This window comes from Gymnoscopelus microlampas, assembly GCF_963454915.1.
Source record: "Gymnoscopelus microlampas genome assembly, chromosome: 17".
NCBI lineage: Eukaryota > Metazoa > Chordata > Actinopteri > Myctophiformes > Myctophidae > Gymnoscopelus > Gymnoscopelus microlampas.
Genome location: NC_139954.1, coordinates 30,373,705 through 30,389,637, shown reverse-complemented (window position 1 = coordinate 30,389,637; position 15,933 = coordinate 30,373,705). Strand labels below are relative to the sequence as shown.

The 15,933-nt window shown below is 42.5% G+C and overlaps 1 protein-coding gene across 4 annotated transcripts in view; it reads right to left on the bottom strand.

Moving 5' to 3' along the window:
• Window positions 1–15,933, bottom strand: part of mid1 (midline 1) — a 41,258-nt gene that overhangs the window by 13,576 nt on the left and 11,749 nt on the right. The window contains exons 1-2 of one of the 4 annotated variants that reach the window (XM_084084790.1): window positions 9,412–9,670; window positions 912–1,636 (exon numbers count right to left, since the gene is read on the bottom strand). In XM_084084790.1, coding sequence (XP_083940916.1) covers window positions 912–1,580 — 669 coding nt within the window. In that variant the 5' untranslated portion in view covers window positions 1,581–1,636; window positions 9,412–9,670. Of the gene's footprint in view, window positions 1–911; window positions 1,637–3,827; window positions 4,544–9,411; window positions 9,671–15,933 lie in introns of those variants that run through there. The other 3 variants (XM_084084788.1, XM_084084791.1, XM_084084789.1) reach the window with 3 other exon arrangements.

Here is a 15,933-nt window from a genome sequence, read left to right as displayed (position 1 = left end):
AATAGTATTTCTTTTATTTTTTACATGCTCATGAAGTGCTCTGTGCTCAAAGTGAGGGGTGCAAAGAATTTGCAAACGTTTCGGTCCTGGGACCTTGTCAGTGCTATATTAATAAATCATGTACATGAAACACATGGATGGGACTATTTTTGTCTAGACTTTTGAGTGCATTTGTTAACTTTTGAATGCATTTGTTAACTTTTGAATGCACTTTGAAATAACCACACAATACTAATTAGTTTTTTTAATTACCCATCTCAATCGAGTGTCAGTTTAAATGAACAGTGGCTTCCTCGGAAATCAAAGACACCACAATACGCTTTGGAAAATGGTCAGCAGTGATGTCGAGTATACTGTGACTCGTAGTCAATGGGCTGAACATGGTCGACCAGTGACCACCAGTATGGTCCTTTAACCCATTAAGACCTGAGGCCGATTCTACAAATGTCTTCTAAATCAAATAAATAAACAGTTTTCTGAAACACTTACTGTTGCTATAATATCAGTGGTTCTCAAACTTTGCCATGTCAAGGACCCCCAAAATGATACGTATTTGGCCACGGACCCCCATCTCAAAATAATTAGTTCCAGGGACCCCCCAGAAGCAAAGATTTGAGTTACAAATGTTCCCTTTAAAAAATATATATATTCAAAGATTTGGACAAATGTTCAAGATTGTAAAAAAAAAAGCAGATCTACAAGCTCGTATAGCCAAAGTATAAAATAATGGCTGAAGTGGTTACACAGATGCGTTCCCGGTTTTAATGGGTTAATAGAGGTTTCACATGAAAGTAAAAATCAGCTTTGATCTGTAAGGGCTGAGCTCCTCAGGATCATCAGTGTATGACAGTGAATCATCAACCTCAAGCTCCCCAAAGCATGCTTGTAATCATGAGCAGACCATTTCTTACCTTGAGTTTCTCGTAGCGGTCGCTGAGAGCTGCGACCTGGTGATCTCGGTGCCGACCGACCAATTTACACAGGGCACAGATCAACTGTTCGTCTGTGACACAGTACATGTTGACCTTCTCCTCCTCGTGCTCCAGACACATAAGCCCTCTCAGGCGGGAGGAGTCCGGCAGGGGCTCGGTTAGACGGTGGCCCGTGAATGGCTTCTTATTGGGATGAGTGGCCTTGAGACACTCGTCACAGTAGGACACCTCGCAGGTAACGCAGGTCTTCACTGCGTCCTGCGGAGGGTCCTGCTCACAGAACTGGCACTGGACCCTGTCGCTGGGACGGGTCATGGCTTTGCTTTCGGGGTTGGCCCGCTCGCGGCGAGTCTCGCTGGGAGAGTTGGGTCCGCTTAGGGAAGCCTTCTGGAAGCGGTCAATGATGTTCTGCAGGGTAACGTTGCGTTTGAGTCCCTCTAGGCCCCTCTGGTTGAGGGTGATGACATAGCGACAGGTCGGGCACTGGAAGGCGGTGATTGACTGTATTGTTTCGTTGGGGGTGCAGTGGGAGACCAGGATGCGGTGGGCACAGTTGAAACACAGGCTGTGAGCGCAGGGCAAGAGCAGTGGGTCCTCGAAGAGCTCTAGACAGATTGGGCAGGTCAGCTCCGACTCCAGTGTTTCCATCTTCAGGCAAAACAAAGCAGTGTTGTCAGCGAAATCCAGGGAAGCTGATCAGCTATCTGCGAAGATGACACAGAATTGAATTAGAAGGGGGAGGAGGGGTTGCGGGCCTGAAAAGGTTTAAGCTGCGGGGGGCTGTCATCTTTCCCTCAATAGAAATTAATGAGCGGCCGTGCACAATTTACAGAAAGTGAAGGCTGCTTGGCCAACTTTAGAAAGAAGCCTCATTCACATCCCAACTTTATTATCATGTTTGATGGTAAAACACAACAATGGTCATTTGGAAATGTAAAGACATAGTTGGCATTAATAAAACGAAACTGGGCAATTAGACACCACAGAAAATATATTGAAATATTTTGTACTTGTGGCCACACTAAGCCAAGAAAGAAAGCAAACATACCCATAAGATCATGTCCCTAAATATTTGATCTGAGAGGTCTGTCGGGGTTATTTTGATGATGTAACAGCAGTGACTCATTTCAGTGGGTACAAGAATAGCCTAGCTTGTCTCCATGTGTTTCTCACTGTAGAGCTGTGCATAGGCCAGCAGGCCACCGAGTGTTGACAGCTCAGTCAAGCAGAAGCCTATTGGCCCTGCCTGCCCATGGCTGGGACTCCGCACTATCGTGGACACTAAGCCTTTGTTCCAGGCCAGTCAGACACCCCAGCTGCAAGTGGACGCGCTGAGCCCAAAGCGTCTCCCTGTGTGAACTCTCTACCTCCACTCATTATGTGTGAAAGAAGGCAAAAGCTCATTATCTGGTCAGCCGGGCACAAGTAGCCTTTTGAAGTTGTGTCGATAAAGCAATTACCCCAGGGCCGAGGACCTGGGTTTGTCCCCGCTATTCTATTCAAATCTGCAGAGGCATTAGACTATCCCCACTGTACCGCACAAGAGACAATTGTTGCACTTGTCCCCTGTGTATGTGGAGCATCTGTGGACCTTTGTTACAACGCTATTGTGGTTTCTTTGCGGACATTGAGCCAAATGCAGGTGTCTGCAGGTCATTAATGGGGATCAAAAGCATTCGCTCTACTATTCAGGTCATCTAGGCTGAAGTTGGGAAGAAAAACACAGTGAAAAACATGAGGCCTTCTGACACTACTGCGCTTTTGCATTCTTTCATTATCTTCAGTTCACCCATTTAGAGTTTATAGTTGTCTAAGCATCCACTTAAAAACCTGATTTGTGCTCTAATTTTAAAATCTCCACGCTCCACTTTACACTTGTGAATAATACACAACTCATTGGTGCATACATAAGTAGCCTTAATTGGAACTCCTTCCTGTAACTGGTTTTGAGATGAAGAGGCTTTACCCTGAAACGATTAAATCACTTCCTTTCAGTTCTTTATATTCTTTTTTTAATTACAGATAAGAAAATTGCTAACAGGAAACAAAGACGTATCTAGCACAAAGGGGATCCCCCCCCCCCCCCCCCTTAAAATAAAAAAGACAAAAATAGAGAAAAAGCTAAAGTGCTACTGTATCGTAAAGGGGTCAGTCGCTGTATAGAGCTGTGGTTCTCAAACGGCACACCGGTGTGCTATGAGAGTCCAGCTGTGCCTTGGGATTTTGTGAAAACTATACAAACAATTCAGAATTATCTTTTAATTTAGTATATCAGTACATTGTGCCCATTTCCAAATACATAGGGAAATTCTAAACCCTAAAAAGTAAAAACATAAAATTAATAATAATAATAATAATAATACATTTACAACTTTCAAGTTGGGATCCCAATATCGTAATTTGCAACATGTTTGTGAAAGTATGAAATATAGGGCTTAAGTGGTTAAACCTTTTACTTGCCATTAGTAAATAAAAATGTATGTTTACATGTATTATAGAGGCTACTTTGCACCGATATTGATACAGGTGAGCCTTGAGATTTTGACTTTCCCTTTGGTGTGTGCCTTGGGCACAAAAAAGTTTTAGAACCACTGCTGTACATTACTTGCACAGGTCTAGTCACATGAGAAACAGGTCAGGTGAGTCATGAAGACTCCATTCAGATAGGCTGAGCAGTTCCAAAAAGAAAAAAAAAGAAGAATAAAGCGCTTTGTATAAAGCGTACAATGCAAAAGGTACAGTACAATAGAAACTAATCCCAGGTTTTGATGACATCATCTTGTTACAAAAAAGCTTGTAAAGTAACACTGTGGAAAGACGCCAGCGCAAACAGCAGCAACACCATACGCACTCTGGAAAAGCTGTCCCATTCATATTATCGTTTACTTTACCCACCGATGGATTTCGCCCTGCTTTGCACAGCTGAGACATTTCGGCTATGGTTGAACTTCAGACCCGGATCATGAAAGTATACTTAAGACAACGAGAGCGGAAAAAGCCAAGAGCATCGGTGCGGACGGTGGGATCCAGATGGTGCAGGTCCTCATAGTCCAGTAATCCTACATCAGAGCTGTCATTAACCAGGACACTCGGAGAGAGAGAGCGAGAGAGCGAGAGAGCGAGAGAGAGAGAGACAGAGAGACAGGGAGAGAGAGAGCGAGAGAGAGAGAGAGAGAGAGAGAGAGAGCAAGGTACTGTAGCGGAGCACAACAGGAAAAGCTGCCCGACAATTCCAGGAAAGCCAGCTCCACCTACGGTAGGAGAGCGGGCCAGCAGTGGAAGTCAAGGGAGTGTAGGGAGAGTTGGAAAAAAGAGAGAGACAGTAAGGGACAGAGAGAGAGAGAGAGACAGTAAAGAGAGCGAGGGCACAAGCGGAGGCAAAGTTGTCCTGAACCCCGGCCCGATGCTCTTCACGTCCCCCCCTGACAGGCAGACTAGTGTCCTCACGGCCCTGCCCATTCAGCCAGAGGAGAGAGTCAAAGCATCAGGATCATTTTCCCTCTCTGACTGACTGTCCCCACTGCCTCTCTCTCTCTCTCTCTCTCTCTCTCTCTCTCTCTCTCTCTTTGTCTCTCTCTCTCTCCAGCGGCACAATGCTGCCCTGTGTGGTGAAACTTTTCTTGAGTCTGTCACCAGGGATTAAAACAGAAAGGCTGAAGACACACACACACACACACACACACACACACACACACACACACACACACACACACACACACACACACACACACACACACACACACACACACACACACACACACACACACACACACACACACACACACACACAGCTGAGATAGGACACAGACAGAGCCCAGCTCTCAATAGGATTCATCTGCAACATGAAACAGGGATCTCCGATTCCCTCGGCTCTCAAACAACAGGCTGACCTGGAATGCAAAGATTACATCACAGGCTGTTGTCGCTCCCTCCACCAACAGACTGTACAGGTTCACCAGGATTTCATGAAAAATCCAACCCGGCGTGAGGCTGTTCAATAATTTCAACTTCAGTCAGACTCTTCAAATCTCCACTCCAGTTTCCATCAAGCAAATATTGCTATTACGCCAAGTGCCCACACTGACATTACAGAATGGTGATGTGGATGAACTTTATATTCAAGACTGTTACAGTTTTCCCCCCTCTCATGTGGGAACCACTTAGGTGCCATCTGCCTACCATGTGCCTCTAGTACCTCTACTCCCAACCACACCCCCACTGGGATCCATTTGAGTTCTCCCGTCTTTCAGGGGACGCTGCAGAATGAATATCCTCTCTTGACAGACAGAAACATACTGTAGATATTAAAACCCTGGCCCGGGTGCAGACAAAGCGGTGTGTATAAGATGTATGGATGGTAGAGAAGCACAGGAATGTGAATGGCATTCTCCAGGCTTCCTCAAAAGCCTCCTGTTGGGTAGGAATGCCCTCTGTGGTGTCAGAGCGAGAAGGGGGCTCATCTGTAAGATGTATAGTTTTGAGGAGAACCTCTAAAGGAACCTTAACGGTAAAAAACCTATTGATCCTATTTTATTCTGACGTTTCACATGCATGGCTTCACTTCTGGCAGCCCTTGTTAGAACAAACTCTTCCAAGTACAACAGATTCCCAGATTCCAACTTGTCAGTTTAGTTTGTCTGTTCACGCTCAATGGTTGTGTGAAAGTACGCGATTTCGCACATGTTCATGCACACATGGGAGCTAACGGACATTTTCACATAATAAACCTGATCTTATTGTGCTGATCTTGTTGAATTAGCTTTCTCCTCACTGAGGAAACTTTCATTAACAATGCATGAATTTGACATAATGATCAATTTCCTAAGCAAGCACCACCTCCTGTCTTGCCACAGTGGGTACATATGAGGGGAATGAAATATTTATTCACAGCCAGATTTGGCCCAACTATTGAGTCAGACACGGCTGGAAAAGTAGCCACAATCAATAGTCCAAGAACATTCAACGTTAAAGTACAAGTCCGTTTACACATCAAACAGCTATAGCCTATTGTGAGAGCAAAGCTATCAGCATGAATAATCAATATGCCTCCACTGAGAATGTGTCGTACATAAATTTCTTACCGACTATGTTGTGTGTCTAACACATGATTGCTGAGGCACAGAAGAACAATAAACAAAGCCTAGGTGTTTAATCATGAACAATGGCAGGTAGCAGCTGGGTGTAGAAACTAGGCTCGAGCCATGTACATTCATCAATGTCTTCTGAAAGAAACATTGAACTTGGACATCAGGTTAAAAACTAAATACATTCATAAGCAAGTAATTAGCCATTTAGAGATGGAAAATGTTATGCATGCAAAAGATAAGGAGACAATTTCCTGTTGAAGCATTCTCTAATCCTTTTGGTCGCAGTCTTTTATCACCCCTAATGATGGCCTTGATCCATTCAGTATTTGACAGAGATAGTTTGCCCTTTTTCTTTTTTCTTTTTTTCTTCCCGAGGCGGACACCTAACATGTTTATCTGTAATCCTGTCTTCACGGCATAGCTGTGACCAATGAGTGGCCTGTTGTTGTTCCCTACAGCAGACGGCTCAATGCATCGGCTCACTTGGGCCTAATGTGATTTACAGCTGTGGCAAGACAAGACAGATGATTAGACAGGCTCTAATCTGCCTGATCTACAGTGGCACACATTATTGTGATTATAAGCAAGGCCCCAGTGCTGACCCACATTCATTTAGATGGGATTCCACTTTACAGAGGACAAAATACAAATTGGGTCAAGTTGATCAGGGAACTCAGTACGTTTTTCAGCTTTTAATTCAGATCTCACCATGTCAAAAAAGATTAAATTAAAAAAGTAAAACAGCGTAATAATTATTTGGTAGTACCCTATGCTTGGCAACCTTGTGCAGCCACAGTGTTTTCATAGAGTTGAATCGAGGATAATCTGTTAAAATGTTGGCGTTGTTTCCTTCCTGAGAGCACAGGGTGTTTCATAATGAAGTCCCAGATCAGGGTAATGAGGCAATCTGAAGAAATGTTACAGTAATCTATGAGACTAAAATGTGTTTTCCTCAAACCAACCTAAGATTAGAAACTTGAGACTTGAGGCCAGCGACTTAACAGGGAATAAGTTGTGTCAATACGTCTACAGCCAACCATAAAAAAAGTGGTGTTTGAGTTGACTCTATTCAAAAGTTGATTCTTTTGAATAGAGTCCTTTGGGTCTCCTGGCAGCACCGCTGTCTGTGTGCTCTGCTCTGCAGGTTATCCTGGTCAGTAATCAGAAACACCAAACTCTCTCATTTCCTCTCTGTGGCTTGGCAGGTGGCATCAGCAGGAAAATGTGCTGTATCCATTCCAAAACCACATGGACTTTCACAGATTGTGACTTTCACAGCACAAGGCTACGTGCCTTTAGACCAGTGGTTCGCAAACACTGGGTCGGGACCCATTTGTGGGACGTGGACATTTTTATGGGTCACGAGTAAACATTCCTTTATTTATTGTTACATTTTGTTTTTAATTATCATTATTTCAAAACATTTTCAAAAAACATTAAAAAAGCATTTTTCATTCAACAAATCCAAAGATTTTTCAAAAGAATTTCATGAATAAATCAAATTTAGAAAACAAATGTTTAAGCATTGTGAGCTTGTAGATCTGCTATTTTCACTAGCTTGGGTCATGGGGAGACATCAAATTTCTCTTTTTGGTCTCTAGCTAAAAAGTTTGGGAACCAGTGCATTAGACGTCATATAAAGAAATGTCATCAATCACTGTCCCCAAGTACTGTACTGAATTCACAGCTATTTCTTAAACGTTGAATATTTAAATTTCAGAGAACATGTCCCAATAAACATCCTCAATGTCCGAAGGAATTGGCACTTTTATTCTGTAGATTCATAATGTGCAAATTAGCCAATTAGCTCACTTTCAAAATGCCATAACTGATCTTTCTACATGCCAATTAAAAACATTACAAAGTCATTGTTGTGCAACGCAGCCAAAGAGTGACATCTTGTGGTTATTATATGAAATAAACATTACCTCAACCTACAGTAAGTCCACTGTTGAAAGGATTGTGACTCCACTCCTTACATTCAACATTGTTTTAAGTACAAGATGATTAGCATACTTTATGATAATTAAGAATACTTTGTATGCTTAATATATTATATATACATATACATATACATATACATATACATATACTATATATCAGGTCATTGAGCACCTCTCCAACCATACGTTACGAAACATACACACTGGTAAATTATTACACATCTGTAACCTCCTCTTCATACTTTACACTGAACTGCAGTCAAGCTCTAAACATAATTCAGTCACTATGTGTTTATTTCATTTTTTCATTCTCAAATTGGACATCATAAGTTTGCACAAATGCGTATTATCTGTATTACTATCTATAGAATATCTCCATTGTATACAGTTAATCAAATCAACTAGTTAGTGTCACAACCAATGGAATGGTACATCTACAAGTGTTTCCATGGTGACGACAGTATGTGTTGTATTTACCAGGCTAGTGATCAAAGGTGCTCTGGTCTGATGGAGAGATGTTTAACATTCCTCCAACAAGGAAAAGTTACTAATTAATAAAGGAATGCCAGAAATCCAAATGCTATGTCTCTCAATTAACTACAATACAGTATAGAGTGTTGAGCACATTTTTCTCAATGCCTGTGTACTACTGTCTGTTACACATTCTGTGCATACCAATTTGCATAGCATAAGGCAATGTAGCATACAATAAAAGTCTTTACTGGGTCATATTGTCTAACCAGAGGTGTAAATGTTATTTTGTGGGTCAACCAGAGGTGTAAATGTTATTTTGTGGGTCATGAGGTTATCAGATTATGGGGAAGAAAGGGTGCTTTCATTTTCCTCACAGTATGCAATGAACTTGATCAGTTTGAGTTACAGTCACAAAACCCTGTAATATACCACTTAGACTGAGAAAAGGAAAAGTGTAACCTAACTAAACCTGTTTCAGACATTCAGTACTGTATTGCCACAACAGAGATTATTTATAAACCAAAAATCAGACATTTAAATGAATGCAGACATTTCAGCAGCATTCTGCAAATAATGTAGCCTACCCAATTAAGGAAGGGGATTTTAGCTTTACTCCTATTTCTTGGGCTATAGGCCACAAAAAGTTTAATGTGTTCTTTCTTTCAGTTTGATCACTAATAAACAATAAACTGACACAGAAATAGAAGCGGTACCCCTTGCCTCTTTGGTGAGGTCATCTTATCCCTGTCCTTTTAGCATTACATAGATCAGAACATAATAGAGTCTCTGAAGGCAACAAGGGAACACGTCACATCAGCTTTCAAACTGAGCCCTGCCTGCAGGCATAGAAACTTGGGATGAGTCAATGTTTTGTTGGCTAAACAAGAAGACAGCGAGACAGCAGGGGACAAAAATACTCACTACCAAGCACACATTTTTCACTTTCACAAAGTTAGAAGTAAGCTTCAGTCTTACCTGCCACATGATTACATCCATACACAGGCAGGGGAGTAGAGAGCAATCTTAAAGTTGGTCAGTGCTGATACTAGTTCGGTACAAAGCAGATCCACTGCAATGGTCTGGACTTTGAACACTGGCACTCCTCATGTGGTTGTCTTCAGAGTTGTAGTCAATTGCTGTAAGTTCTACAGTAAGTTCTGACCCCCTAACCCCTTTCTCTCGGCCCATTCAAACAACAGCAGCAGCGGTGATGAAACTGCCCACCCTTTCTGTCCTTGACTGAGAATTGTTTGAAGCTCATCTAGCCACAGTGGGCTGCAAATCTTTTTTTGCAGGAGCCAATCACACGTAGGGGGCAGGACCTCTGCCGGGTAGGTGTGTCAGTCAGTGGACTGTCAGAGCATGCATGGAGCACTGCTTCAAGTTCAACATTCCATAAAGTGAATGTTAAATACATTAACCAAACATTCCCCAAATTAACTGAGTGAATATGTACCACTGTCTCATAAGCTACAGTACAACACATAACACTATATCCTCAACAAACTGGATTATTGCAATTGGTTGCCTGTGCCATGCCAAATGTAAAACTCAATATAGTCAAAGGAAATAGTGCATAACCAAACTAGTGATCAATGATGTCATTATGCTGTCCGGAATGAGAGGAGCGTGACCTCCGGTCCATGAAGTCCACACGACCCTGCATACATGCCAACATGGATGAACAACCCCCATCAAAAGGCTGACAAAATCATTAGCTAGAAAAGAGACTGACATTGCATTTCAAATAACAATTTCCTACTACCAAGCAATCCACAATGGGTCACTTATCTCCAATGTTCATGCAAGCTTGCCCAAAAATAAACTAATAATCTTGTTTCTCAGATGTGATCAAAGGCTTTTTTTTACCATGTGAATGTTTTCATTGGTGTGGAAACAGACACACAGAAATAGTGTTGAAAGTTATCTCAGAGAGTTGGCATCGGCTCACCACTCTGTGACCGAGTGGAAAAACTTTGCGTACACAAACATGTGCAGGCTGACAAGTTTGGCAGCAGTACAATGATGCCATCACATCATCTACTGGATTAGAGCCAGTTCATAATTATGAGGTAGGAGAACTGTATATGTCATTACCTGAGAAGACCTTTGTCAGTGCTACCGGTATCACACCATACGGCATATGTTTGTCCCGTGTGGTAACACCACATCAAAGTATATTGGCACTGGGATCCCAGTATGGCCAGATTGGACCGGTAATAACCCAGAGAGAGCCTCTGCCAGAAGTGCTTGTGTTTCAGTTTAGACTGCATGGGGCCGATAAAGTATAAAAATAAATGAGAGGCCAAGGGAAATAACTTAATAACTTAATCAAATAACTTAACTCAAATTTTGAGAGCTGTCTCAGGCTTGAAATTCATTCAAGAGAGGTCAATTACAGTCCATGGTGTTTCCACACAAATCCACCCGCAAACAAAAGAGACCTTCTCATTACACACACAGACATACTACATAAAAGATGTAAAAGATCACTTGGTCGAAAATGTAAGACACACACACACACACACACACACACACACACACACACACACACACACACACACACACACACACACACACACACACACACACACACACACACACACACACACACACACACACACACACACACACACACACACACACACACACACACACACACACACACACACTGTATATAAAATGCATTTTTCTCCTATGCAAAGAAATGAAATGACCCCTCTAAGTTGAGTTCAGGGTAAAGCACAGACTTCAAAATTAGACAGCTGTGCTGAATGTCACCTATTGGAAGACAGATCCGTGGGATTATCCCTTACCTCCCCAGTCTGGGTGATAGATGAAGACAGAGCTGACGGCTTGAGACGGGGGTTTCGCAGACAACACCAAGCTTGCTCCAGGAAGCCTCTCTATTTCCCTGACTTCTCCTCCTCGTCTCTGCTACTCCTCTGCTATCTCTGAAATTCTCCTGACAAAGCCACTTCTTCTCTAATCCCCCTCTAAAGGAAGTCGAATCTGCTCCAAATGACTCAAGCAGGCACCGATTTCTCAGGCTTTTTCCTCTTTGTGCTGTTTGGTTGGCTGGGATCATTAACTTAGTCCCATGAGAACATGGGAAGTAAATAACCCCCCCAACACACCCCTCCTTCCTCCTGTGGGAGGCTGTCAATCAAGACCTGATGATGAGGTAGAGAGAGGGTGCTTTTGGCTGCCTGATTGGCCATTAGGGAACAGAGGTGGCCTACATGATGAATTGGGGGATGCTTGGGGGGTGGGCTCAGCTGAGCTTACGTGCAATGTTGATTTATGAATTTGTTCATTTGCCTGACATTCACCAGGAAATAAAGCCAGGAAATAAAGCCAGAATGGTTGAGTATTCAACGGGCGACACAGCAAACATCTACAGAACTTAGTAATTCATTCAAATGTATTGCATAAGGTAAAGGAAACAAAATGAGTGATTGTTTTTCACTGACTGCCTTCCTTACATCAGTGGGTCTGTTTCTCATGGCAGCTCTGTACAGTTTGGGCCCTCGGTAGGGGACGGAGAGGCAAGTCTAAAGCTTCCGTTGCCATGGTAGAGTGCAACAGCCGCATGGTGCATCTTGGCACTTGAGCCAAATGCCACTCTCATCTTTTCACGGCCAAGCCTTGGCCCCCCACCCCCCTGCACCATCTTCAAAGGCTACTTGTTTCTCACTCAGGCCTACTGCTGGCTGTCACTCACCGGTTCCCTCAATATTCCCCGGGTGCTTCTCTAAAGGACTGGTTTGTTGCCTTTTTGACAAAAGGCAAAGCAATTTGTCAACAAAAGACTCTGTGAACAGACCTGCAAGGGGTCATTCTGCTCCCAGTGACCTTGACAAAACCCTGACAAAACTTAGCCTAATTTATACTTGCTGAAAACATTGTAACTGATTTTCAACATTTTTGTTGAAATTCGGTTATTTTTGTTGAGTGGCACGGTCACACAAAGTATAAATAGTATGGCCAAATTATGCTACGTCGTGCCGCAGTGTCCCAAGGCAAAAATAGCCGACCTACAATCTCACAGTGTGCCACATCTATGACGCGTTGTGAGCTTGTAGATCTGCTATTTTCGGTGTGCGACACCACCGTACAACAGTATAGTATAGCTTCAGGCTGCCATCCTATAGCCAGACATACAGTACAGTAGGCAGAGACAACAGACATGCTAAGTGTGTCATCTAAGGCTTATTCCATTGCCTGGCACTTTCTACAGTAGTAGGAGCTGCCATAGAACACCTATATATATTACATGTAGCATTCTGGATGTATGTATCATATAGCATGCATAAATTGCCCTCATTTTGAAAATATGTAGGACACACTCACTCATGCTCTCTCTCTCTCTCTCTCTCTCTCTCTCTCATTCATTCTATATTATTTTCGCTCCACTGCTATACTCACAAGTAATCCCCTCCACACTGTCACTCTATATACGTATCTATCTATCTATCTCTCTATATATAGAGATGTATGTATGTATGTATGCATGCATGTATGCATGTATGTATGTATGTATATTATATATATATATATATATATATATATATATATATATATATATATATATATATATATATATATATATATATATATATATATATATGAGAGAGAGAGAGAGAGAGATAGATGTATATATATATACACACACACACACACACACACACACACACACACACACACACACACACACACACACACACACACACACACACACACACACACACACACACACACACACACACACACACACACACACACACACACACACACACACACAGGTCCAGTATAGTATTATTACCCATTTCCATTTGATTTCTCTCTCAATTGAATTTTCAAAGCTATCGACAGGAACACTGGAAGGGGTGGGGGGGGGCGGGAGTGGGGGGTGCTTTTCTGTCAGGGGGAGATTGATTTCCAGTCAGGGAAGTCATATATACACACATTCCACTTGCAGTCTAATGCTGAATAGTTCGGGGTTATTTGAGGGCAGTGCCTATTATTTTTGGTGAATATTGCTCACTGCACCAAGGTCACGCCCCTGCGGAGCTGAAATAAGCATTAAGTGGGAACTGGTTTTGTTGTGTTTTGTTTGAACCACTCCAAAAGAATATGTCTGGGCTGTGGTTTTAGAGAGTGTCTCCACCTAACCCACTGGAAACCCAACCTGCCCCATGACCCAGTGAGTAACACTAAGCTGCTACACAGTAGAATCCTGAGCTTTAATGTAACTCTGTACAAATGTAACCAAATGGACCCTTTCAGGTCCATTTGGTTACAACAACAACAACAAAATAGACAACATAATAATATTTCTTTCTTCAAATGTATCTTCCATCTGATTGAAATGCAAGAAATATGATCTATGGATTGGAATAACTAACACCTACTGTACTATGTGAGATATAATCCATGGCATTACAGCCAACTAAAGGCTGGATACTTGATGGTACAAAAGTAAAAGTTTATATTTGGGAGCTTATTGTGACAACAATAAGTTGCAATCAAGAAGTTAATGCTGCTCCATGTAATCCCAGGAAAATCCTTCTATAAAATAAGCTGTATTATGCATACATTCACTTATCAATCACTCACAGCACACAGTATGCTGTGGAAAACAATTATTGCAAACACGCAAATATTAATCCATACTAAATACAGCTGTTTGTAGCCAGAAGCAGTCCCGTTGATGGTGCTTGGCACATCAAGCTGCATTAATTGGAAAAGGAACTGAAAAGGCTCAGCAAGGCCCTCCTGAAAAAAGAGATAAGGAGTTGGAACTAAATATGCCCTGGAATCTTATGTTACAGACTTTTAACCATGTGGGTAAGAGAGAAAAAGGATTTGTCAAAGGGAGTGCACTAGCACACTCAGCCATTAGCAAGTGTAAACTCTTCTTTTTCAAAGATTTAAAAAAATTGTCAAGTTTTCAAAAATGTTCAAGAATTCTTAATAGGATTTAAGCAGTGAACACACCTTGAAGTTCTGATATATTGTGTACAATTTCCCATCTGAATTGGTTCATCACTACTCAATAGTTATCCAGAAATCCATTTCCCTCTCATTGAGTGCATCAAGATGAGGTGAAAAAGAGTCCAAATCTACATCATGCAGCATAAAAACTATTCTGCACATTTTGCAAACTGGACATTACCATGTGTCACTTTTGAATAGCATGAGGAAAAATGGGATACGTTCAGAATAACCCTTGAAGAAATGCCCAGAAAGACAGATCATTACCACGTTTGCAATTGATTCAGCAGGCAAAGAATAACTCACATGGTGTGGTGGTCCAGGGTGGTCCGCTCACACACAGTAGGAAGATGCAACGTTGACGGCTCAGCACTTTTTGTCACTGGAACATGGAGGGAGGTCCAAACAAAACATGCAACCTTGCTAGCCTGTTTCTGCCCTCCCTCTCTCCCTCATTTCTAGGTCTCCCCGCCCTGCCCCTGCCCCAGACGTATGCTCAAGCGAGCGTAAAACATGCCCGGGAAGCGCCACTTCCACTGGGTTATTTCATGGATGCTGCATCCATTAATGCTGGGGCTGCGCTCTTGGGCCTGGCACCCCCCTCTCTGAGGTTGCGCTCTTGCCCCTGGCTCCCCCCTCTCTCCAACCATAAGACAAAGACATTGCGAATGGGGAAGACAAAAGGGGTGGAGTAGCAACCTCTCGGGGACCACACTGTGATGAGGCTCAGACGCACGTAATAACCAGGCCGCGAACAGATGGGGTCAGTCTCCAGGGCTCTGCAGCATCGCTGACTCCAATACAGCGACCCATACATCTTCACAATAGATGCTGTGTGCAATTAAGCACTCAGCAAATGTTGCTCACCAGAATATAAACCATATAACTGCATAGGGCAGAGGACAAAAGACACGTTGGCATGATGATTGCTTTATCTTGGGCCTATTTGTCCGTAAGCTGTCAGAAACTAAATCAGAACAAGAACAAGCATGAGCTTGCATGTCACACAGCGTTTCGTATGCTCGCAGGCATGGGCTGAATATTCATTATATTCAGCCACCTAGGATTTGCTGTGACAAGAGCATCATGTTGAGTGCATACACAGATTTAAACATTGCGCAAACACTGCCCCCCCCCCCATGTTTAAAAAACTGCTCCTCATTTTGGCAGCTCACATTAGCTTATGAACAGGTGTGGAGCTGAACCATGGCCAAGGTTCAATATTTTAATGACTATGCCACCCTATCAGCATGATACACAGTAAACAAAAAAGGTGATAAATAGCACTAAAAGCTGTTCTTTGGCTCATAATCATAGGGAATCTCTTTTGGTGCTGTATAGCACCTATCATAAAGGTGCTACAGTGTACATAGCACCTTTGTCAAATGGTGATATTTACTGTAGAATCATTAGAGCATAAATTAGGCTGAAGAAGGAGAGAGTAGAGAACCTCTAAAGAACCATACAGGTTCTTTGTACATAGCAGCGTTGCTATAGCAC